This window comes from Sminthopsis crassicaudata, chromosome 5 (genome assembly GCF_048593235.1).
Source record: "Sminthopsis crassicaudata isolate SCR6 chromosome 5, ASM4859323v1, whole genome shotgun sequence".
NCBI classification, from domain to species: Eukaryota; Metazoa; Chordata; class Mammalia; order Dasyuromorphia; family Dasyuridae; genus Sminthopsis; species Sminthopsis crassicaudata.
In genome coordinates this window covers 227,849,738-227,874,516 of record NC_133621.1, presented here as the reverse complement: position 1 = coordinate 227,874,516, position 24,779 = coordinate 227,849,738, and the positions used below count along the sequence as shown (strand labels likewise).

Here is a 24,779-nt window from a genome sequence, read left to right as displayed (position 1 = left end):
GCTACTCCAATCTTGTTTGCACAAGGATTCTCCCATATATGGACCCTGTGGCTTGGCATTTTCTATCCCTTGTCCAGAATGCCTCCCTTCTCCCCACTCCCTCACCTCCTGGTTCCTGGTATCCTTTAATACTCAGTTCTGCAGGAAATCTTGGGTCCCCACCCACAACTACTAGAGCCTTTCTTCCTGTGAGATTACCTTTTGGTTTTACACTGTATGTAACTTATATGTGCTTAGTTATTTGATTTTTTTGTTTATTTTTTTGGAGGCAGTTGGGGTTAAATGACTTGCCCTTAGCTGGTTAGTGTCAGAAGTCACAATTGAATTCGGGTCCTCCTGACACCAGGTGCTCTATCCACTGTGCCACCCAGATACCCCAGCACCTAGTTATTTACATCTTGCCTTCCTGGAGGCTACTTTTGTCTTTATATCTGAAGAGCGTCGAAGTGTCTAGTATATGTAGTGTTTATTAGATTTGAGCCTTTTTGTGGAATGGGGGAGGGAAAAGACAAAGGTTAGGAAGGAATCTTTAAAAATAAGAGATTGTCCAGTGATTGGAAGGAGGCAGGATAATAGCCCTGCTCAGATGGAGAGAGATGAAATGATCTCTAGATTTTTTCCCTTAGCATGTCCTTTCCCTGGGCCTTTTTAAAAAATAATAAATTTTCCTTCCTGATAAGAACTGATGGGAAAAGTGGGAAACATCCTGGCGAAGGAGAGGAAAAAGTAAATCTCTTCCTGGGTCCTCATCTCTGTTTCAACTCAATTCAATTCAGCAACATGATTTGACTTGACCTAAAAGCAGCAAAATAGTGGTATATGTTTTACTTGGAGATGGGGGAGAGAATATAAGACACACTATAAAGTTTAATCTACCTTATTGTAATTTTCTCAATTACTTTTTTAAATCTAGACAATCAAAAAAAGAAACAATAAAACAAGCCTCAATTTGGAGTATTTGCTGGTTTCTGAGGTATAAATGCCCACAATGAAAACTGAGAAAAGCCTAGAGCCAATTAAAGCTGGCTCCTGCTCACCTCAGCCTGAAAGACACTGACTGACAAGACCAGCATTCAAGGCCCTCCACAATCTAGAATCACTTTCCAACCTTCTATTATGTACTCTCCTAAATAATAATCCTTAGGCTTTAAATGTTTTCTCCTTCTCTGTTCCCTAACCTTGAGTTTATCCATTTGTTGTATTCCTACCCATGCTGGCATTCAAATATGTACATATACAAATATTAAAATAAATATGCAAATATATGTGTAGGAAATATATACATATTTAAGTATTTACATATATATTTTATTAATGCTTTTTGTCCTTTGTCTTAACACTAGTCTCCTTCCACCCACCAGATCCATATAAAGCTCTCCCTTATGACCAAAATAAAGGAAAAGATCTGATACAGATGGATAACTTATGCAATATTCCATCTTAATAGTCCCCACAACCTTTTTACTATAAGAGCAATCTCTCTGTTTCTTTATCCTTCATTAGTTTTTCCATTACTTCATGTTCAATTTCATTTTTATTTTTACAATAAATTTTTTAAACAACAAAACTCCATCTTTTCTTTTTCCCATCCAACACTTCCCCCATCCTGCTGAATGAAAGAAAAACAAAACTCTTGTTACAAACATGTATAACTGAGCAAATAAAATTTCTACATTGTCCATATCCAAAAGAATTTATGTAGCTCATCCTTCACTTTGAGTTCTTCATCTCTCAGTCAGCAGATGGTTAAATGTTTCATCATTAATCCTCTGGGATTATGATTGGTCATTAAACCAATTAGAGTTCCAAACCTGACATTCAGAGTCATTTGCCTTTGCCATATTGTTTTCATTGTATAAATTATTCTCCTACTTCTGTTCACTTCCTTCTGCCTCTATTCATATAAATCTTTGCAAATTTCTCTAAAATTACCTTTGCCATTTGTTATATAGCACAATAATATTTCATCTTATTTATATACCATCATTTGTTCATCTATTCCCTAATTTATGAGACCCCTACAGATTGCCATTCTTTACCATCTCAAAAAGAACTATAGATTTTTTGGTACATCCTTAGAGTTTATTTTGCTTAGAACTAATCCCACCAGAAATGCACTCCCTTTCTCTTCTCTTCTTTTCCTTCTTTCTATGTTGACTGAAATGTATTTCTGTCCTCAACTCTGTGTGTTTGTGTGTATGCTTTCCACCTTTGACCAATGACATGATCAGACCTATGCTTGAGGACTTACATTTTATTTGGCATTTCTCACTGCATGATATGATTCAATTACATTCATATACTCACATTTTCAAGAAAAAAATCTATTAATATGGCCCTCTACTTCCCCATTCGAGCAAATAAAAAAAAAAGTAATGAAAAATCAAGCCCTCAGTGCCTAATCCAGCAAAACAAATTTTCACGTTGAATGAACATGTCTAAAAATGTATTTTTCTTTATTTTAAGCTTTCTGAGGAAGATGTTTTATCCTCATTCTTTTGGATTTAGGGTTTATCATTGCATTGATCAGAATTCTAAAGGTTTTCTAAGTGGTTTTCCCCCCTATGCTGTTATCATTGTACAAGTCGCTCTGGTTTGGCTCTCTTCACACCGCATCGGTTCATACATGTCTTTCCAATTTCCTTTGAAACTGTCCCTTTTGTGATTTCTCATGACAGAACAACATTCCATTACATTCAGTTTGTCGGGCTGTTTCTGAACAGGATGACATCCTCTTAATTTCAATTGGGGCTACTACAAAAAAAGATATTCTATCAATATTTTTGAGTTTGTAGGTGCTCATCTCTTTGGGGAGTTATACTAGTATCAGTATCACCCTGAGATTATGGGAGATTACTACTTTAGTAACTGTGAAGACAGTTCAAATTGCCTTCCAATAGTATCTACAGCTCCTCCAGCAATGTACCAGTGTCTCTGCTCTCCTGCATACATTGGTATATTCCGTCTTTTGACTGCCTTCCAAGGCATATTCTTTAAGAAGCGCCTGCTTAATCTTTAAGGGCCAAGCCAAACTTACTCCTCCTCGGTCAGGTCTTCCCTGCCGCCTACAAGCTACTGCTCACCTCGGGCACGTACTTTATTTGCTACCATAGTTGCGAGTTTGTATCTGATACCAGTACTGGGCTGCAAGCTCCCTGGGGCAGGGAATACATAGTTAAAACTCCAGGCCCAAGGGCCCACCTAGCACACTGTTCTCAGCACAGACCCGGCGCTAACACTGTGCGCTTGACTCTTGCTACGTCCCGGGATGGAAAGCTAGAGGCTTCCCAGCCCCAGCCCTCTGAAGTACTTTTCCTTTCGGGAGCGCCACCGACGTCAATAACTAGGACAGGAGGCTGTTGATCCGTCCTCTGCATATCGCCTCTGGTTGCGTGCCAGGCCCGGCTGGGAAAGAGGGGGGGAGAAGTGTGTGTCCAAGTGCTTGGGAAACAGGAAGCCAGAGGCCGTCTAGGCCTGACCCCGAGCCCAAGTGCACCGACGCGGGGCCTGGGAGCGTCCCTGGGTGGGCCGGGGGAAGGGGGTGACCACAAGGACCCTAGAACCTAATGGCTGGGTCCCAACCCCCCCACCCCCAGGCCTCAGCTGCGAGTAGGAGGGAGAGGCCAGGCCGGGGCGCCCCCACTTCCCTGACCGCCCGGAGGAGGCCTGGCAGAGTCTCGGGGTCTCTCCCCATCCCCTCTCTCCAGTCTGGGTCTCGTTTAGTCTTCGGGAGAAGGTGGGGAGAAAAGAGGACTAGGGGGCGGGGAGCGGGGCGGGAAGTGGGGATTGGAGCTGAAGCGAGGGAAGGAGGGAGCAAGGGAGGAAAAGAGGGAGGGAGGAAAAGAGGGAGCGCAGGAGGGCAGAGAGCGGCCGGACCCAGCGCAGCCGGGCCGGGCGGCGGAGCGAGTGGGAACCCAGGGCGCGGGCTGAGGCGGGCGGCGAGCGGAGCTGCCCTTGGAAGCTCTGGGCCCGAGGTGGCTCCTGCGGTGGCGGCGGCTGCGGGTCCCTCCTCCCTCCATCCCTCGCTCTCCGCCCCGGCGGCGGGATGGGCTGGGCGGGGGGCTCCCCCTGCTGCTGCCCCCCGCGTTCCCGCCCCGCAGGACGGCCCCCCAAGGTGAGTGGGCGGCGGCTGCGTCACGGTTGGTCGCCGGGCCAAGGAGGAAGAGGAGGAGGAGAAGAGGGGAGGAGGGCGGCGCCCGGGGCGAGGCCTGGGAGACAGGGAGCCCCGCGGAGGGGGGCTGGTGGGGGAGGGGAACCCTGCTTCGCAGCCCAACTTGGGGGGTCAGCCCCTCTTTCCACCCCCGTTTCTACTAGCTCGGGACTTGGAAAGTTTGTTCTTCCGCAACGACGTTCAAACTCCGACCTCGGGAGGCAGGGCTTTCGGGGATACCGACTCACGTACACAGCAGATATACGCGCACACCCCCTTCCACGCACGCCTGCCCACCAGCACACCCACCTTCACCCCACGTCCCGGGACGCGTCCTGCCAAGCCCTCTGGGGCGCTCGAGTGAGCGCACGTCCCCAGGGGCAGCCTCTTACTGACTGCTACCTGGCGGCACGTAAGCCTCCCAGACGCACTCAGCGGCGCCGGGAGTCCCGCAGCCCCAGGAAAGTTACTCTGGACCCAAGATGTCTGGAGGTCTTTGGCAGGGGATGGGACTGCTTTCTCCCCCTCCCCCTTCATGTTTGGGGAAACTGAGGCAGGGGAAGGCCAAAGCGAAAGCTGAAATCGTACATTCTTTGTCATGCTTCTGTCCCAGTCCCCCCAGTCCCTCCTCTCGATTGATTCCCCCTCCCCAGTTATCTGGCCTCTCTAATGCTCCCGCCCTCAGCAGCACCACTACCCCCACCCATCCCGATGAAGGCCTGGATCCTTCTTTCCTCTTTCCTTGGCCCTTTCACCCTTTCCCCCTCCCCTCCAGCCAGGCCTGGGCTTCCAGCCTCCGTATCCAACCACAGCTATTTCCAGGAGGGGGGGAGCAAGGGGTGGAGGGGGCTTCTCCAAACAAACCAAAGACTTCCTGGCCCAGCATATGAGGGGGCCAAATCAGGGGAAGGAGGAGGCAGGCAAACACTGGAATGTGCCCAGCAAGGATGGTTAGACAGGAGGGAGCAGTGGGAGAGCGATAGTCCAGCTGAGAACCGAGCTTCTTGTGGGCTAGGGGGCGAATATTCTAGCTGTCCTCCTCCCTTAACCCTTAGGTAGCCACGTCAAGGTGAGTTTTCTCACCATACAATATGGCAGGGAAAGTAGACCGATCTCTCTCCAGATCCCAGTCCGGGGCATCCCACTGACCCCAATCACTTCTAGGATATAGTGCCTTATGTCTGTCCCAGCACAGAACACGGGGAGGTAACTGAGGCCCTGAGGAGGTCTGTCCCGGCACAGAACACGGGGAACACGGGGAGGTAACTGAAAACTGAGGGGAGGATTTTGGAAGGATAAGGGGCCCCAAGATCCAGTGCCTTCCCCTTTTGAATTTCAGTGCAGAGCACATAACTTCTTTGGATGTTTCAGTCCTCATTCCTCATTCCCACTTCTTCATCGACATCCTCTCTGGAAGGGGCACAGTTGGACGGATACTGCCTGAAGCAAGAGACATTAGGAGGCTCTGGCTTGATTTAGCAGCACCCACCCCCTCAATTCAGTTAGGAATTGGAGGAGATAAAAATAGAAAAGATCAAGATTTTTGGTGGGGGTTTCCTAGCTCTCTGAGGTTAGTATCCCAATGGTTTTCTAGGACACGAAAGGGGACAGCTGGGCAGGAGAAGGATGGGCCTAGGACCAAGATACTTTTCAGCATGGGCCAGTCCAAACAGGGAAGCGAGGAGTGCCGGGGCAAGCAAATCCTTTTCCCTTCTCCAGGCCTACTCCAACAATTTAACTCAACAAAGATTTTTTAAGTATCTACTGAAAGAAGAACACTGTTAACTTCTGGGGGAGACAGTTTAGATAAGTCAAGGTGTCTGCCTTCTCGGTGTTTACAATTTAGTAAACTAAATGGACCCTAAGATCTTTTCCAGTCTATAACATTCTATATACAAACTCAGGGCCTCCCCCACATGGGGCTTGGGATCAAGCATGGAGGGGGCGGGTGAGGAATTTCAGGGGAGAGAGGGCAGGGACGGGAGGAATCAGAGGTAGGACAGATACAGTCTGAAAGGAGGGCTTGGGCAGACAGCCTGGGCAGAGGCTGACCTTCAGTAAATACCATGCAAACTAGATGCAAATGAATGAGGGGGTGGCACATTCTTTCTGAGTGATTGCTCAGGTCCTGGGAGTTCAAAGCTTTCAGGTCGGGGTTAGGGCAACTAAACAGTTAATCCTGGAAATCCAGGTCTTGAACCCCTTGTATTCAAGGACAAACTTAGGGTTTCCTTCGTTCTCCCCTTCTACCCCCCACCTCCACCCCATTCCTGAGACAGGAAGCTGGCTGAATTCCCAGGAGGCCGGAGGCCTGTGGTAGGGAGGGGAGAGAAGAGGAGGGTGGGAAGGAGGGGGAGAGACTCTGGTCCTGTCCTCCTGGACTCTTGCAGCTGAGCTGGGTGAAGAGAGGGGAGCAATTCAAGGGCAACCATGAAGGTGACGAGAGGGAGTGGAGTAGGGTTGATGGGGTGGAATAGGAGTGGGTAGGAGGGCTCGGAGTGCTGGGAAGAGGTTGAAATGGGCTTGAGGTGAGGGGTTGTCCCCTCAGGCCACCTTTAGGCTCTCATCTCCTGTCACTGTGAATTGGGGAGCGAGGATGAAGCCGGGGTGGCGTGGGGAGGAGAAGAAACCAGGACTTGAACCAGTCAGCCAATGGGAGACGAATCGGGATGCTTAAGGGCTATGGTTACAATGGCACTAGGAAGAACTCGGGGGTCAAAAAGATTGTTCCCAGAGGAGGGCTCTTTGGTGATCTGGGCTAAGGGTCCCTCGGGTCAGAAAACTACCCCCCAGCCCCCATAGCATGGCCAGCTGGCACAAGCAGATCAAAGGTACCCCTCTTACCCACCTCCCCAGAGAAGGATTCAGGTGTCCAGGGGTCCTGCAACCATCCCATTCCTAGGTTCCTGCCAGACTACAGCGGAGTAGGGAGGAGGGGGAGGCAGGGGAAGGTGATAAGAAGCGAAGGTGGCTCCCAGGGCCTTCCTGCCTATGGAGGGAGGGGCCAGGAAGTCCCTGGGGGCACAAAATGTTCAGAACAAGCTAGGCTAAGCAGGACACTCTGTCCCCACTTCTTCCTTTGCCTCCACGTTATTCACGAACTCCCTGACATCTGGATCCTGGTCAGGGGGACCAGCTCCAGATCCCAAGAGATTGACAAGGATCGGACATAGGCAAACCCCAACTATGAGCTCCTGGGACTTCCCCTTCCATCTGTCCGCCCCTCCCCGTGAGATAGATTCCCTAGAAACAGCCGCCATCCGTTAGATGGGAAGGATATGATCCAATTGGATCCTTGAACTGACCCAGTGGAATAGATTTTGGGAATATAATCTGATATTGTCCCCACCCCCTCTCCTCATCCTCTCTTGCCCTCCCCACTTCCTGAAGCCTAGCTGTGCCCCCTCCCACTTTGCACTCCCCTCCACCTCCAGGCAGGGGTGGACCTCCAGATCTCACACAAGCCAGACCCACCCTCCCCCCCTTCTAGTCCGAGCCCCCGCCCAAGGGAAGCAGCCGCCTCCATCCTGCGGCTTCCAGGAAGCCCCAGGCCCGGTCATTTCATTGTTCCCGGCTCCCCCGCCCAGCCGGACACCCAGTGTCCACCCAGCACTGCCCCAGATATCCCAGCCTGGGTGGCCTTTGGCCTCCCGGGGAAACATGAAGTCCAGCAGCCCAGTGGAGAGGCTGCTCCGAGCCCTGGGGAGGAGGGACAGCGCCCGGGCTGTGTGCAGGGTAGGAGGGGACAGGCACGGCGGGATGGGGGGGAGCAGGGGTCCTAAGTGGGACTGAGCTTGGAGGACCGGTTGGGAAGAAGGGGAGAATCCCACAGAAGCAGAATGAGGGAGCGGGGATTTCTCTTTAGGGCATGGTCCCCTGGCAGAGGGTGGAATGGGAGAGAAGATATGGGTATTGAGAAATGGGTATTGAAACTCTTTGACCTGGTCCCTCCCAGGTCCTCTTTACCTTTTAATTTTCCTGTTAAACTAGCCACTTTCTCAATCCATCTGCGGACAAAGCAGGGGGTGCTTGGAGTCTACAGAAACCGGGAGGGGGAGTGACTCCCCAGCGGGGAGAAAGCAATGGCACAACCCCCGGACTCCCACTCCCCCTAGCTTGGGGCTGGGGGCGCTGAGTTTGTCCCTCAGCTTTTAAGCCCCGGGTTCTTTGGGACTGTTTTCTGCTTCCCTGGTCGGCCTCCACTTAAGGTGGAAGGCTGGACAGGAGCGACCCTTTCCTCCCAGCTCCCTCTTAGAGGACTCTATGGAAGTGAGAAATTTACTGGAGTTAGGATGCAGTTTTCTTGCCCCAGGATATGGAATAGGAACCTGGGCTAGGTTAGAATTTGTGCTCTTGCCGAGGACATAATCAGCTCTCACTTTTATGTGCGTTTGCATCTTAAATGTCAAAATGTACCAACATTCTCTGATCCTGCCTGGGTTTCTGGGAAAACCCATAGGTTTGGTTGAGTTGACCCAGCGTGGAAAAACTCCTCCTAGATTCCATCCAGCATTTTAGGGGATTGCAAAAGAGGGTAAAAGGGGAGGCTGTTGCGGCAGGAGTTGGGAACACGATGGATCAGGCAGTAGTGAGACTGGTGGGGCGGGGAATTAGAAAGCAAGACCTGCCTCCCCCAGTCCTTCATCCCAGACCCCTCCAAACCATGGTGGGACTGTGGAAAGAGCGATTTGCCTCCAATCCCGTAAGCCTGGATATGGGAGGATCCCCTGTCCTTGGGAGGACAGGAGGAGGCCATACAGCTCAAATGACAGGGAAAACTGAAGCACCGACATTTCTCTAAACCTGAACTGTTTAACAGGAAGTGATCTTTGTCAGTATGGGTGGGCTGGGGCTATGACCTAAAACGGAAATTTAGTTGTGGAAAAGGCAGATCAGTGTCGTAGAAAGAACCAGATATCAAGTTAAAATTCCAGCCCTGGTATCAGTGTGACCAGTTTCTCAGGTCTCAGTTTCCCAATCTGTCAAATGAGAAAGGGCTGGACTAAATGACCTCTCCGTCAGGTCCCTTCAAGCTCTAAATTAGTGAAAGATATTTCGGGGGATGGGGTGGGGTAGAGCTAGTCATATTAGAACAGACTGAATTTGGGACAAGAGGGTTTTGGGTTTTTGTTTTGTTTTTGGTTGTTGGGTTATTGGGAGAGGGTTGAAGATGTCATCAGTTACAACACTGATTTGTCTGTGATCCTAAGTCCATACACTGAGGAGAGGGATGTTGAGCCCAAAAAGCAAAGCAAGGAAAGTCTCGGGGAACCCGACCCCTTCATTTTACGAACGAGGCCTCAGGTCACAGAACAAAATTTCTGAGTTTTTGTCATGGGAAGGAGAGTCCTGGAATACGAGTGTAGTCTCTCAGACTCGGAGGCATCCGTCCAACCCGAGAAGCTCCAGGCTGCGTCCTAGGCCTACGTAATAATAACCACTAACATTGACAAAGTGTAAGTCTCCTGTACTACAGATGCACAGCCCCGAGGTAGGCGCCATTAGGATGTTCAGCAGTGTTTCTGGCTCTGTACTACCCCGATTTTTCCTTCCTTCTTTTTTCTCACTCTTAGAGCCAGTCAGTGAGCAAACCTGGCTAAGCAAGCAGCTGGTAGTGCCCCGGGAAGGGGAGAGAGGAGGGCTGTCCGGTGTAAGGGGGCATGCCAGTCTGAGGGGCGACAAGGACTGCGGAGGGAAATCCCCAGCTCAGGCCACTCTAATGAGGGCCAGATGAGATCCAGATGTCCCAAACCTTAGAGTCAGGAGCACCACAGGAGGCCCGTCTGCTGAATTCGGGTGACTTTCCCAGGAACTGCTGAGGCTGAAAAGAAGGGAAAGAAGGCCTCCCTGGGGCAGAGGAAATGGAGACGGGGTCAGAGAGCTGAGGCGGCCCCTGAGCCCCTTGGAGGGAGCCCTGGAGATTGATTTTCAGGCTTAGATCTAGGTAACCGGCTCTTGGCCCCTCCCCGGGCTTGGTGCCCGCGTTCCAGCTTGGCCAGGTAGGCAGGGAGCGCGAGGGCACTGTACCATTGATGCCCACGTGATGTACACAAGTGTGACCCTGGGAGGAGCCCGAGATGTCCGACCCGGGTTAGGAAAGGAAGCAGATTCCAAGCACATTCCACCTCCCCGGGGAGGAGAGAGGGGAGAGACTGAAAGCCCCGGGCCGGGCTCCTCCCCAGAATTAGCGGCTTCCCAGGGGGGTCTGTATGCCTTCCAGGCAGGGAGCTAGGGCTAGAGGTTTGGAGAGCTGAGAGATGGGGGGGCGGGAAAGGAAAGAAATGTGTATTGTAGCCCTTTATAATTTCCGGTTGACAAACCCAGCCCTGATAGAGAGATAGGGGAGGGGGAAGGGCTCAAGGCCTGGGCTCTGGGGACAGCATCCCATCCAAACTGTAATGAATATCTGTCCATTTCTGTGTCCCCAGCCCGGGAAGGCTGAGCCACACAGCTTTAGGGAGAAGGTTTTCCGGAAGAAGCCACCAGCCTGTACCGCGTGTAAGGTGACAGTTGAAGGGACCGGGCTGGTGTGTCGAGGTGAGAGCCCCCGGCCTCCTCCCTCACTCGGACGTTCCCCACCCCCATTCACACTGGGCAGCCCCCTCCCCATATTCCCACGCTGTCCTCTTCCAGGAGTTTTCTCCCACCCCTACTCCCTCTTTCTCTCAGCTGCCCCTTAGAAACAGTCCTGTTCCTCCAAATCCATCAGACCTCACTGATGACCCCTCATCGTCCTCTCCCCCCTCACTCCAGAGCCTAATAGCTTCTCTCTTTTTATTAAAAAATTTGGGTTTTTTTCTGCTTATACATGTATGTTATACACATTTCTTTATGAGTCATGTTGGGAGCCCCTCTCTCTCAAAACCAGCCTCACTCCAGAACTAGCCAACAAAACTCACTGTCCCTCATCACTCAGACAACCCCCAGGACTAAGATATATAAAATGAAAAGAGAGAGGCTGTTAGTCAATGTTCTTTATCACTCAGACGACTCCCAGCACCAGCAGCCCCTTCCTCCCTGCCCCTCACACGCCATTCCCAGCCTTGTTCTCCCTTCTAAAATCTCCTAAGCCCCAGCCCATGATATTCAAGCCCTAGTTTTCCTCTTCCTTACTCTCCACTTACAGACCCACCATCCCTCTTCCCTTTTTCATCCCTGTCAACATCCGCTGTTGAGGAAACCCTGTTTCCTCCCTGTGTTCCCGGTAGGCTCGATCCCGCTGCATCCCTAGGTTTTCCCTTCCAGGGTCAAGGAGAAAGGCCCTGGCCCAAAGCCATCGCTTTTCTTCTTATTCCCTCCTTTTTCTCTCCATCCTTCTCCCCCTCAGTCTGCAAAGCAGCGGCGCACCGGAAATGCGAGACCAAGGTAAGTCCCCTGCCCCTCGGCCTGGCACCCAGGGATACCCCTGGGCTTAGCTGACCCTCCAGGCTTCCCCCAGCCTGGCACCAGGGAGCGCCCTGTCCTCTCCCCTCTCGTGCCCTGCCTCGGTACCCCCACTTGCACACTGGTCAGGGGGAGGGTGCTGTTTGTCCCTTTAAGAGCTGCCAGGCTCCACCTCCAGGGGGTGTCACGAGCTGGGTGGAGGGGGGAATTGGGAGTTTGTCTTGGTGATGTGCCCAGGCTGCAGCTGGACTGAGGACGGCAGTAGAGAAGGGGGGCAGAGGGGGTGGTGAGCCCGGCGGGGAGGAAGGGGAGCCGAGCCGAGCGTGGGGCTCCAGGTGATAGCTCAGCTTTCTCCTCACCTTCCGAAAGAAGCCTCTGGACACCAGAGTGGCCCCCAGAGCTAGAGCAGTGCTGGTCATCAGACCTCCAGTCCCAGGCCCCCCAGCCTCGTGGAAAGAGAGCCCCACCACCTAGCAATGTCACCTCTTTGGGGATGGAGGGTGTGGAGAAGGGGGAGGGACTCAGCAGGAGGGGGGAGCGCTGCCTAGAGGCGGGTTCTCCCCCATGAAAGACACCAGTGTCCCTACTCAGCCACTGCCCGCCTGTGCTGTGCTATATATAGCTCCTCGGCCCTAGGCTGGGATGAATGGGGGTCTGTGTGGGGAGGGGGCGGGGAGCCAAGAGCAACAAGCAAGGGGTCTGGGGGGTGGGAGGCCGAGAGGCCGGAGGGGAGACTGTAAGAGCTCCGTTATATAGAGTCGGTGCTCAGCCAGTGCCCACAGCCCTTCAGCATCTCACCTTGAACGGGGGGGACTCCAATCACCCCCATTCCAGGGAGTGGGCGTCGGTGGCATAGGTACCCCTTTCACTAAGGCCTCCTTCCAGGTGACCACGGCTTGCCAGGCCCTGCCTCCTGTGGAGCTGGTGAGTATGGACAAAGACGCCCAATAGAGTCTCTGGCCGTACAAGATAGGATGGGTGGGTTGAGTCCTCTGGATCACCCTTGAATATTGGTTGTAGGCACATTCAGGGAGCAGTTGGCATCTTGGTGCCCATCCGTATTCTGTCTCATTCTCCTGGCATAGAGTTTTCTAGCTGCCTGGATACTATCTCGGACCGCTCCCCCCACTAATTCCCCCAATGCCTCTTTTCCCTCCTAGCGGAGAAACACTGCCCCGGTCAGACGCATCGAGCACCTGGTAAGATGGCAGTAAGAAGGAATGAGGAAGGGAGTTACTGAGGGAAACAATGGCCTTCGAACCTACAAAGGGGCTGGTAGGGAGGTGGGAGAGGAGGGGAGGGCCGGGAGACCCATCAGAGTTTTTCTCCTCACCAGGGATCCACTAAGTCTTTGAATCATTCCAAGCAGAGGAGCACCTTGCCTAGGTAGGGGGGTGAGGAGGGTGGGGGGTGGTCTGACCCCCTTCAGTTCCCAACTCTGAGTAGACAATACCTGCTTGCCCAGCTGGGGGTGAGCAATTCCTGTCCCTTAGCCATCTGTCTCCCAGCCCTGCACAACGTCCAGCATGATGCAGTGGAAAGGATGCTGGAGTCAGATAAATATTGATCGATCAATTTGTTGATCTAGATTCCAATGCCAGCTAACCGGGACTTATAGCTTGTGTGATTTCAGATAAATCGTTTAGGAGATTTCTTCTCTATAAAATAAAGAAGTTGGGCTACATGGTCTCTTTCTAGCTCTAAATTCTGTCACTGGTATCCTTCCCCCACTGTGACATCTGCCATTGACTCCCCAGTACCCATGACCACCCGAACTCCTCCATCATTTTAGAGGAGTGGAAGCTCCAGGGAGAAGCCCTTTCTATTCGGAGCGATAGAGCCCTCACAACATGCCGATGAGAGGGAAATTCTTCCTAGAACGCCTTCCTCCCAAGGGCTTTGAGATCAACCCCACGTCTTTGCCCTTTTAACTGTCATTCCTCCTAGAGAATTCCTTTATAACTTTCCTCTACCACTATATAACTTCCTGCATCCCTCCTCTGTAACTGTTAGGAGCTTTAGCCTGGACCCACTCATGGAGCGCCGCTGGGACCTGGATCTGACCTATGTGACCGAGCGGATCCTGGCCGCCGCCTTCCCGGGGAGGTTCGATGAGCAGAGGCACCGGGGCCACCTTCGGGAGCTGGCCCATGTGCTGCAGTCCAAGCACCGAGACAACTACCTGGTGAGAGACAGAGGCGGTACCCAGGAGACCAGGAGGAGGGCCCGGCCTGGCTGGGCACGAGCTCCAAGGCTAATGGCTTCGGGCTGCCCCATGGTGGAGTGACCCAAAAGCTTGATTTGTAATTTTAAAATCTGGATTCAAGCCCTCTTTCTGCTATAAAATGAGAATAGAGTTTCAAGACCTTGAAGTAGCTCAATAGAGTACTGGGTATGGAATCAGGAACACCCGAATTGAAATCCAGCCTCAGACATGTCCTAGCTTGTGACCCTGGGAAAATAACTTTACTTCTGCCTCAGTTTCCTCAAATGGGGTTCATAATAGCACCTGATACTTCCCAGGTTGTTATGAGGATCAAATGAGATAACGGAAATGGAAAGTACTATAAAAAAAATGCTTACTCCTTCTCTATTTCATTTTTTATATGTAGTTGTATCTCCAGCACTTAATACATATTACTATATATACTATATTCTGGCATATAGTAGGTGCTTAATAAATACTTAGATGGCTTGATAGATACTGGCTGTATGACTTGGGAAGTCACTTAGCAGCTCTCTTTGAAGACTGCAAGTTGCAGAACAGAGGTGTATTTTGTGACCCTGGGAATTCCCTATATCAATGAAATCACAAATCCAACCCTTCTTCTGTCCCTATCTTTTGCAGCTCTTCAACCTGTCAGAGAAACGGCATGACTTGAACCGACTGAACCCCAAGGTAGGACAGTGTGGACGGCGGCACTCTGCCTCCAGCTGGAGGAAACCTGCCCAGCCTGCCCCTTCCCTGTACAGCGCCTGCAGAAGCTGGGCTCTCGGGGGACCTCCCCAGCCCTCCAATATACTCTGACAGCAGGGTTGCTGTGATCTGCCAGAGAGAACAGATTCAGGGGCCGTGAGGGAGGAGATGGGCCAGAGAGCTGGGCTCCAGGCTACAGGAAATACAGAGGAAAGGCCCCCTCCACCATTTACTGCCTATCTGACTTTGGTCTACTCAGTTGACTTCTCTGGGGCCTCAGTTTCCTTATCTGAAAAGTGGGGGTTTGTCCTAGCCGACCTTGAGGTCATCTTTAAGGATATTTCCACCTTTATGATTCTCTGGGATCTAAGGTTAGCACAGACCATCAAAGAAGATCCCAGGATCTCTTCTCTCCCACCCTCCAGCAGTTCACACTCGTCACTCTATATGACACCCCCAAGAACTCCAGTCATTTACACCTATCCTTTAAAAAAATATTTTAATAATACATTTTTCCAATTACTTGTAAAGATGGTTTTCAACTTTCATTTTTATACAACTTTGAGTTTCAATTTTTTTTCTCCCTCCTTCCTTTCCTTGTCTCCCCCTCCCCACACTAGTGAACAATCTAATATAATATCTGTATAGTGTTTTTCTGGGCGTTGCCTGAGACAAACAGCCTGGGAAGGACCTTACTCAACAAGGTCAAGGTCGCCCACTGCATCTGGGGCCGCCTCCAGTCACCCTGATCTGTATCTTGCCCCTGGACCCAGATGGCTCCGGAGGAGAGACTGAAGCTGCTGACTCTGCAGCCCCACCTCACAACTTGTGGGAAACGACATCTCCTTCCTGATGTCATAGTCCCCTTTCCAGAACGAAAGACAAACAACAATAATAGCCCTTCGTACAGTTCCTGTCCTATAGTTAGAATTTAATAAATGCCTGTTGACTGATTGATTCCTGCAGGTCCAGGACTTTGGCTGGCCAGACTTACATGCACCACCCCTGGACAAGCTGTGCTCGATTTGCAAAGCCATGGAAAACTGGCTTAGCTCCAGCTCCCAGCACGTGGTGGTTCTCTACTGCAAGGTACAGCCAGCGGGAGGGTGAGGGCTGGGAGGGCTGAAAGCCGCGGGGATGCGGGCTCCATCTGGGGTACCAGCCCTCTCCCTGTCTCTCCCCGCCTCAGGGAAACAAGGCCAAGCTGGGCGTCATTGTGGCGGCCTACATGCATTACAGCAAGATCTCAGCCAGGTATTGGGGTGGGGGCCCGGGAAGCTTGCTGCAGACAGCCTCACCGCCACCCCCTTATGGTCACCTCGCCTCGTCTCCCTGCTGGGGAGCCCTTGTGGGGCTCACTGGGAAACGGGTCGGGATGCTCGTTCAGACTATCTCTCCGTAACTCTCCGGCATCCCTCTCTTTCCAGCGAAGACCAGGCTTTGGCCACTCTCACCATGCGCAAGTTCTGTGAAGACAAGGTGGCCTCCGAATTCCAGCCCTCTCAGAGAAGGTGAGAGAGGACCCCCAGGGAGGGAATGGTGGCCGGAGGTGAATGTGGGCCTGGCTGCTGGGAAGCTAGGGCCCCAAGTGAAGCAGGATTCGATGCTAGGAAAAGAGCTCTTTGGAATGATCCAAGACACAAATTCTTTTTCTTAAAGTGAAAAAATTCTACTTTAATCCGTTTTGAACAAAGCTGGTAAAGGTCTCATTTATAAAATACATAAAGAACTGTGTCAAATTTATAAGAATTTCTCATTTCTCTCTCTGGAGGAAGATAGCATTTTTTCATCATGAATCTTTTGGAATTGTCTTGGATTGTATTGATCCAATTGGAGTAGCCAAAACTCACAATTAATTGATCATCATTACAGCATTGCAGTTATTGTTCATGATGATCTTCCAGTTATAGATCTTTAAAAAAAAGTTGTCTTAGTGGTATATTATTTTTCCAATTACATGTCAAGATGATTTTCAACATTCATTTTTGTAAGATTTTGAGTTCCAATTTTTTTTCTTCCTCTGTCCCTTACTCCCTCCTTCCCATGCTAGCAAGCCATCTGATGTAGGTTATATATGTAAATTGGTTTTTAACATATTCAGGACAGGCATTCTTAACATGGAGTCAGTCCGCAAATCCCGAAGAGAGCTGTGAATAGATTTCAGAGGATGCACTTAGATGGGGGGGGGGGGGACAAAAAAACATACATTTTTATCTTATTAACCTCTAATCAAAATTCAGCATTTCAATTGTGAATTTTTAAAAAGCCAAAATAAAACAGAAACAACAAGCTGTGATTCAGGGAAGGGGGCTGCCACAGGTTTTTATGATTGAAAAAAAACAACAACAACAACAACAACAAAAAACAACAAGATTAAGAACTGAAGCTTGGTATAGAATAGAGAGAGAGGAGTATAGTTCCCTTCTCTGAAACAGCCACCTCTGCTGGGAAGCCGTGTTGACTCCAGTTAGAAATGTTCATTCCGTGCTCGGTCCTCATGAAACTTTTCTCCCCCATCTCGTGCACTTTTGTTTTGTAACCTCATGACCTGTGTGCCCAAACCACCTTCCCTACTAGTCTAGCACTTTTCCTCCCTCTCATTGCCTTGCCCAGTGCCTTCCCTGAATTACATGTGAATTGACTTGACCCATCCAGGTACATCAGCTACTTCAGTGGTCTCCTGTCTGGCTCCATCAGAATGAATAGCAGCCCCCTGTTCCTCCACCACGTGCTCATGCCCGTCCTACCTGCCTTTGAGCCAGGCACAGGTGGGTCCCACGAAGGTGCGGGCTCAGGGAGGGGCAGGACTTTTTCTGGTTCTTCCTCACCCCCTTCTTCTCCCCATCAGGCTATCAACCATTCCTCAAGATCTATCAGTCCATGCAGCTAGTCTATACATCTGGAGTCTAGTGAGTTGTCATCCACCCCTACTTCCCCCACATACCTATTTCCTACCCTCAATCCCTTGCCTTTTTAGAGGCTCTGTCCCCAGTTGAGAAACCTCATTCCCTATTCTATCCTGATTCTCCCAAATTACCCCCCAAAGCCTCAGTCTCATCCTCCCCAGAAGGTTCTGGGGCGTAGCTCCCTAGGCATCTGGGTCCCATCTCATTAGACACAAAGACAGTCAGCCTTCTGTCTCATTCTTGCCTTTCCTCTCCTTTTCCCCTAAGTCACATCTCAAACCCAGGACCCCAACAGCTTTGCATCAGCCTGGAGCCTGCCCTTCTCCTCAAAGGTGATGTCCTGGTAAGAACAGGAAGATCTTGGGGGCATTGAGAAGAGTATTCAGACTCTGAAGCAGGGGAGGGGGTCTCCAGAAGATGTTCTCTGTGGGCGAGCAAAGATGGTAGCTGACTGCCTAAAGGCCCTTTCCTCTCTCTGCCCCAAATAGGTGACATGCTATCATAAGGGGGGCCGGGAGTCAGAGCGGACCCTGGTGTTCCGGGTTCAGTTCCACACGTGTACCATTCATGGATCCCACCTCACCTTCTCCAAAGACCAACTGGATGAGGCCTGGACTGGTGAGTGTGTGTGTTGGGAGCAGGGAACTGGGATGGGGGAACACCTGGGAAAGACATCATGTTCATGCTGACCGTAAGGGGAGGGACTCAGACGCAGAAGTGGCTGAGGGTCTTGGGGTGATCTCCAAGGTCCTTCTGCTCAGGCTTCTCGTCTTCCTCCTTCCCCAGATGAAAGATTCCCCTTCCAAGCCTCGGTGGAATTTGTTTTCTCCTCTGGCCCTGAGAAGATAAAAGGTGAGACCCAAGTCTGGTGCTTCAGTCTGTCCTGCTGTCCGTGTTTCCCCAGTTCCCATTTCCCTCTTCTGGGTCTCCTGCCTGCCCACCCTTTGAAACGAGTACTTACTGTTCCCCCTCTTTTAGGTCGGGAACCCCCACGAAATGACGCATCTGTTTCTGTTGACTACAACACCACAGATTCAGCTGTTCGCTGGGACTCCTATGAAAACTTTAACCAACACCATGAGGACAGTGGGGATGGTATGAGGGGCAGGAGAAGAGTGGGGATGGTCCGAGGGGAAGGACGAGGTGGTGTGAGATCATTCCAGCGTCCCTGATGATCCTCTGGCCCCCGTGACCACCTTTTTTTGTGCTCTCATTCTCTTCTTTTTGATTTCTCCTAGCTCTTCCTTTATACTGACAGGTGCTCTTTGTTTTTGTGTTTGTTTGTTTGTTTGTTTTAAAGAAGATTCTGAAATGCCAAACAAAATGATATATTTCCACCTACAGAGTAGGCAGGGAAAAGGAAATTGTACACAAATCTGAAGATCTCTATTATGTATACTTTACTTTTCTTTTTAAAGCACATAATAAATTCATCCTGTAGTTTTCAAAGCTGTCCTGATTGTCTATGCTTCTTTCGAATTTCCTCCTATTCTCTTCTGATTTCTTAAAGGGATGCCTCCATTCCTCAGCTTTTCCTATCTCCTCCCTCCCCTCCTCCCTCCCTCCCTTCCTCCCTCCCTCCCTCCCTTCCTCCCTCCCTCCCTCCCCTCCTCCCTCCCTGCCTCCCCTCCTCCCTCCCTGCCTCCCTCCCTCCCTCCCTCCCCTTCCCTTCCTCCCTCCTTTTCTCCCTCCCTCCCCTTCCCTCCTTCCCTCCCCTTCCCTCCCTCCCTCCTTTCCTCCCTCCCTCCTCTTCCCTCCCTCCTTTCCTCCCTCCCTCCCTCCCTCCTCTTCCCTCCCTCCCTCCCTCCCTCCCTCCTTCCCTCCCTCCCTTCCTTCCTTCTTTCTCTTCCTTCCTTGTCTTCCCCTTTCACTTCTTTCCTTTCCTTCCTTTTTTCTTCCTTCCTCCCTCCCTCCCTCCCTCTCTTCTTCCTCCCTCCCTCCCTCCCTCTCTTCTTCCTCCCTCCCTCCCTCCCTCCCTTCCTCCCTCCCTGCCTCCCTCCCTCCCTTCCTCTCTCCCTTCCTCCCTCCTTTTCTCCCTCCCTCCCCTTCCCTCCCTCCCTCCTTTCCTTTCTCCCTCCTTTCCTCCCTCCCTCCTCTTCCCTCCCTCCCTCCCTCCCTCCCTCCCTTCCTTCCTTCTTTCTCTTCCTTCCTTGTCTTCCCCTTTCACTTCTTTCCTTTCCTTCCTTTTTTCTTCCTTCATTCCCTCCCTTCCTTTCTTCCTTTGTTCATTCGTTTGTTCTATTTGCTTTCTTCCTTCCCTTCCTTCCTTGTCTTCCCCTTCCTTCTTCCTTTTATTCCTTTCCTTCATTCCCTTCCTTCCTTTTTCCCCATTATCTCCTCTTATCCCATCCCTCAGTTAGAAAAAACAAAGCCTGTGTAACTTCGTCAAGCAAAGCTAATTCCCACTTTGGCTATTTCTAAACTGTCTGTCTCATTCTGCATCTTGTGAGGGCCCTCCTCTGTCTGCCAGCCCTGCCCACTTGTCTTTCCCTCTGCAGGTTCCCCATCCCACACTCGGGGCCCTCTGGATGGCAGCCCCTATGCCCAGGTACGGCGGGCCCCCCGGCCCTCCCCGCCGAGGCCCCCCCCAGAGCACCCCCCGCCTCCGCTCCTCTCCGTCAGCAGCGACTCAGGCCATTCTTCTACCCTGACCACAGAGCCCCTAGCTGACTCTCCCTCTCGACCTCCCCCTACTCCCGCGGAGCGTCAGGAGCTGGAGCGGCTCCTGGGAGGCTGTGGAATAAGTGGGGTGAGCCGGGGAGTGGGCCGGGAGACCGCCATTTTGGATGAGGAGGACCAGCTGCTCCCAGGGAGTGGCGCCCCACTCGGAGTCTACCAGGGCCAGCGGCCCGGCCTGAGTCGACACTGCTCCTGTCGCCATGGCTATAGGGAGCCCTGCGGGGCTCCCAATGGAGGTGGCTACTACAGGCCGGAGGGGACTTTAGAGAGAAGGCGGCTGGCCTACGGGGCGTACGAGGCCCTCCCTCAGGCCTACGGGGAGGTCCCCCTGGAGAAGAGGCCGCTCTGCCGATCCCTGTCCGAGGGACCGTACCCTTACCCGCCGAAGCTGGGCAAGCAGCCCAACGGGGAGTTTGGCTACCGCCTGCCAGGCTACCGAGACCTAGTGATCCTGGAGGACGGGGGTCTGCCCACGTTGTGCTCCTGCCCGGCCTGTGAAGAGAAGCTGCTGCCCACAGCCGCCCTGTACGGCCTGCGCCTGGAGAGGGAGGCGGGGGAGGGCTGGGCAGGAGAGCCGGGAAAGCCCCTCTTGCACCCTCTGCGGAGCAGGCACCCGGTCCCCCTGCTGATGCCCACTTATGGACACCACCATGCAGCAGTGCCCGACTACAACTGCCTGAAGCAGCCTAAGGCCGGAGAGGATGGGCACGAGGGGTACCCCTATGCTCTCTGCCCTGAAGGAAGGTACGGGCACCCAGGGTACCCCACCCTGGTGGCATACGGCAGTGGGGGAGCGATGCCCGGGTACTGCCCCTCATACGGGCGGCCGGCCCGGGGTTATGTGTCACCCAGTGAGAGCAGAGGGTATCCCAGCCCTGGAGTCCACTCTCCCTGTCCTGGCTCCGTCTTGCCAGGAAACCCCTCCTACCCACCATCCAGCAAGCTGAGTTACGAGATCCCTCCAGAGGAGGGAGGGGATGGGTACCCACTGCCGGGGCACCTGGCTCAGACAGGCAGCTTGGCACCTACAGGTGAGTAGCCTTGTGGTTGGAGGTGGGGGAAGGTGCCAGGGCAAAGCGGGGGGTCCCGGGAGAGCAGGGGGGCCTTTGATGAATGGGGTGGAGGTTGGGAAACTAAACATGGATCCCGGCCCCGGGGAGATGGAGTCTTTTGTCCCCATTTTACTTTCTTTCACTTGTGCCCTCCTTTCTACAGATTCCCCGGAACCAGGCTTATGGCAGGAGGGCCCCGGTGGGCACATTGCCATTCCCCGGCCAGCCCAAAACGCGCAGGGTGTGGAGAGCGCCCCGTCCGATCTGTCGGGCTCCCCCACCCCTCTCCATACCAGCAGCCCCGTCCAGGGAAAAGAAAGGTACACAAGCCACGGGCACTGGGGACCCCGGGAAGGGCCTAGCCCAAAGGTCAGCGTCATCCGAGCTCTGCCCCTCAGTTTCTAGGAGGTGATGAGAAACTGAGGGTCTCCATGTTGATTTAGTCCCTCCGTCCATTTCTGCACAGCCCTCGGAACCAAGGGAATGGATCCCCTAACCTGGCAGCTGCCCTGAGACTGACCCCCGCAGACGGAGCTCTCCCCGCCCCCCAGGGGAACGCAGAAAAGCCTCCCGAGCTGCCTTCCACAACCGGGAAGGACCCCCCAGCCTCCAGCCCCTTCCGCTCGGCCTCCCCTTCCAGCCCCCCCAGGGACTGGGCTCAGGAGAGGAGCCAGGGCGTGTACCCTGGCAGTGCCCACCCCCGGACGCCGGTGCCCACCACACTGCCCGGCCTGCGCCACGCCGCCTGGCAGGGTCCCCGCGTTCCCTCCGACAGCCCCGACGGGTCGCCCCTCACCCCCGTGCCTGCCCAGATGCCTTGGCTCGTGCCCGCCCCCGAGCCCCCACAGTGTTCACCCACGCCCGCCTTCCCTCTGGCCGCTTCCTATGATTCCAACGGCACTGCCCAGCCCCCGTTGCCTGAGAAACGGCACCCCCCAGCAGGGGGGCAGCAGGGCGGCCGACTGTGGGGAGGGGAGCGCGCGTCTCCACCGGGCCGAGGGGCCGCCCACCACGTCACCTTTGCTCCCCTGCTTCCGGAGGATGACCCCGGTTCTCCAGGTATCCCCGTGGGCACTGGGATGGCAACAGAGAGGGGGGGCTCCAGAGGAGGGCTGGGTTAGCCTAAAGCAGTGCCTGGCGCACAGCAGGCCCTGAATGCCGCTGGACGCCGGACAAGGATTTTGACTTTGACAAAGCCCTTTTTGTGGGGGGGTGGCTAGAGAGGGAGGGCAGATCTCACCACTGTCCCGCTGTGTCTAGATCCCCCTCCCCAGGAGAGCCAGAGCAACGTCAAGTTTGTGCAGGACACGTCCAAGTTCTGGTACAAACCGCACCTGTCCCGAGACCAAGGTAAGCCGGGTCCCTCAGGCTCTGCCCCGCCCCGGCCCGCTTGCCCGTCCTGGGCCGGGCGGGCTCTCTGCGGGGAGTGCGCAGCGGCTGCAAGCTCTCCCTCCTGCTTCCCAGCCATCTCCCTGCTGAAGGACGAGGAGCCCGGCGCGTTCCTGATCCGAGACAGCCACTCCTTCCAGGGGGCCTACGGGCTGGCCCTCAAAGTGGCCACGCCCCCTCCCGGCGCCCAGGCCTGCAAAGGTGACGGGGCTTGGGGGCTCGCCACAGGAGGAGGGGGGAAAAGGACCTTTTCCCCAGGGAAACCAGCCAAAGGCGGGAATTCTGGAGTAAAAGCGTCTCCTGCCCTCCCTTTCTTAGGTGACCCCTTGGAACAGCTGGTCCGTCATTTCCTCATTGAGACAGGGCCCAAAGGAGTGAAAATCAAGGGGTGCCCCAGTGAGCCCCACTTTGGTGAGGAGGCCGGAGATGGTTTAGACCGTTGGGAAAGGGGGGCAAGAACTGATTTAAGGATGGCACAGCGGGAAATGTGGGGCGCACGGCTGGTGAGGACGGGAGGAGAAACCGGGGTCCTAACGCCCTTCTCCGCCCGCAGGCAGCCTGTCAGCGCTGGTCTCCCAGCACTCCATCGCCCCCATCTCCCTTCCCTGCTGCCTCCGAATCCCCAGTAAAGGTGGGTACCCCGACCCCCCCCCCCCCGCGGGTGACTGCAGGGACCTGGCCGGAAGCCCCTTGACTCCTGCCCCCGAGAGGGAGGCAGCCGGGATTCTGGAGCGCCTCGCTCCTGACTCCATCCTTTGTTCCGGCCCCTCCCTGCTAGATCCCCTGGACAAGACCCCCGAGGTCTCGGTGCACACCAACATGAGCACGGCTTCCGACCTCTTGCGGCAGGGAGCAGGTAGGAACCCCCCTCCCCTTGCAGGGAGCTGGGCGGGGGCCCGCAGCTGTCTCTGCCGGCCCCTCACCGCCCTCCCGCCTCCAGCCTGCAGCGTGCTGTATCTGACCTCCGTGGAGACCGAGTCCCTGACGGGCCCCCAGGCGGTGGCTCGGGCCAGCTCGGCCGCCCTGAGCTGCAGCCCCAGCCCCGCGCCGGTCACGGTCCACTTCAAGGTGTCGGCCCAAGGCATCACGCTGACCGACAACCACCGAAAGTGAGTTCTGGTGGGCCCAGCCCCCGATTTCTCTCACTCTGACCCAAGGCCCCCCAGGCTGACGGGATATCCCATTTCCAGGCTCTTCTTCCGGAGACACTACCCAGTGAGCAGCATCACCTTCTGTAGCACGGACCCTCAGGACCGAAGGTAACGGCCCCTCCCCCTGCCAAGGCTTTGTGCCCCCAGTCCCTCCTAGAAGGAAGTTGGGGACCTTCCCCGCCCTCAGTGTTACTACATCAGGCCCCTAACCGAGTTATTCTTCCACTGCAGATGGACCAACACGGACGGAACCACCTCCAAGTAAGTTCCCTGCTCCCCCTGAAACCCGAGCCCACCCTGTCCCGCAGGGCGTTTCCCACGCTGCTCCCCTCCCTAGCCGAGCAGCCGGGCATCCTCCTCCTCCATTCCCCCTCCCCCTACCCGAGAGCCCCCAGACAGCCTCAGCCCGATGTCTAACGTGGACCCGTCCACCCTCAATCTCTGCCTGTTCCTCTCCCAGGATCTTTGGCTTTGTGGCCAGGAAGCCAGGCAGCCCCTGGGAAAATGTATGTCATCTCTTCTCGGAGCTTGATCCCGACCAGCCCGCAGTGGCCATTGTCACTTTCATCACCAAAGTTCTGCTGGGCCAGAGAAAGTGAAGAGGGGATGATGAAGTCCAATCCCGAATTAACGTCCCCTTCTCCCGGCCCCCTCCCACTGACCTTTCCCCTCACGTGGACTAAGGAAAAGGCCGCAGCCCTCACCCCCAAGCACAAGCAAGGGGCTTCCCTGTGACACTCCCCACTCCTCACCCCCACCACGTCCCCCAGCCTGCCACACAGACCAGATGAGCGTAAGCGATGGCGACTGTAGGTGAGCAGAGGGGAAGGGGAGAGCTAGGGCACAGGAGGGGGTGGTGTCAGGAGCTAAGCCACAGAGGGGTCTGCCGGAGAGGACCCTGGCCTGGGGGGGCTGCAGCCAGCTGCGGGCCGGAGCAGAGGCAGAATGGGAAGGGGAGAGGACTGCATCCCTCCCCCTATTTACTCCCACGAAACAGAGAGAGCAGGATGGGAATTATATGAAGAAAAAGAAAAGAGTCTATTTTTGTCTAATAAAGAATTTCTATGAGCTTTAGCGAGAGCTGGTGATGTACTGAAGCTGCAGAGGGCCGAGGGGGACCAGTTACTTGCTTTTGTCTCCTCCACCTCCCTC

The 24,779-nt window shown here is 53.8% G+C and overlaps 1 protein-coding gene and 1 long non-coding RNA gene across 7 annotated transcripts in view; one reads left to right on the top strand and one right to left on the bottom strand.

Annotated features, from left to right (window-relative positions):
* Positions 1-24,701, top strand: part of TNS2 (tensin 2) — a 28,184-nt gene extending 3,483 nt beyond the window's left edge. The window contains exons 1-29 of one of the 6 annotated variants that reach the window (XM_074270284.1): positions 3,630-3,736; positions 10,579-10,687; positions 11,478-11,515; positions 12,419-12,457; positions 12,694-12,732; positions 12,870-12,919; positions 13,547-13,718; positions 14,382-14,432; positions 15,417-15,539; positions 15,640-15,704; positions 15,878-15,961; positions 17,106-17,218; positions 17,299-17,359; positions 17,624-17,699; positions 17,845-17,974; positions 18,143-18,208; positions 18,335-18,451; positions 19,855-21,066; positions 21,251-21,407; positions 21,554-22,146; positions 22,348-22,437; positions 22,552-22,677; positions 22,795-22,887; positions 23,030-23,107; positions 23,255-23,332; positions 23,417-23,585; positions 23,667-23,735; positions 23,859-23,888; positions 24,088-24,701. In XM_074270284.1, coding sequence (XP_074126385.1) covers positions 13,569-13,718; positions 14,382-14,432; positions 15,417-15,539; positions 15,640-15,704; positions 15,878-15,961; positions 17,106-17,218; positions 17,299-17,359; positions 17,624-17,699; positions 17,845-17,974; positions 18,143-18,208; positions 18,335-18,451; positions 19,855-21,066; positions 21,251-21,407; positions 21,554-22,146; positions 22,348-22,437; positions 22,552-22,677; positions 22,795-22,887; positions 23,030-23,107; positions 23,255-23,332; positions 23,417-23,585; positions 23,667-23,735; positions 23,859-23,888; positions 24,088-24,226 — 3,870 coding nt within the window. In that variant the 5' untranslated portion in view covers positions 3,630-3,736; positions 10,579-10,687; positions 11,478-11,515; ... (2 more) ...; positions 12,870-12,919; positions 13,547-13,568 and the 3' untranslated portion in view covers positions 24,227-24,701. Of the gene's footprint in view, positions 1-3,629; positions 3,737-3,824; positions 4,115-6,502; positions 6,587-7,483; positions 7,886-10,213; positions 10,354-10,578; positions 10,688-11,477; positions 11,516-12,418; positions 12,458-12,693; positions 12,733-12,869; positions 12,920-13,546; positions 13,719-14,381; positions 14,433-15,416; positions 15,540-15,639; positions 15,705-15,877; positions 15,962-17,105; positions 17,219-17,298; positions 17,360-17,623; positions 17,700-17,844; positions 17,975-18,142; positions 18,209-18,334; positions 18,452-19,854; positions 21,067-21,250; positions 21,408-21,553; positions 22,147-22,347; positions 22,438-22,551; positions 22,678-22,794; positions 22,888-23,029; positions 23,108-23,254; positions 23,333-23,416; positions 23,586-23,666; positions 23,736-23,858; positions 23,889-24,087 lie in introns of those variants that run through there. The other 5 variants (XM_074270279.1, XM_074270281.1, XM_074270282.1 and 2 more) reach the window with 5 other exon arrangements.
* Positions 2,235-7,082, bottom strand: LOC141544290 (uncharacterized). The gene is made up of 2 exons (XR_012482575.1): positions 6,999-7,082; positions 2,235-3,405 (listed from the first exon to the last, which is right to left on the bottom strand). It is a non-coding gene; the product is annotated as an uncharacterized LOC141544290 (long non-coding RNA).
* Positions 24,702-24,779: the final 78 nt, after the last annotated feature.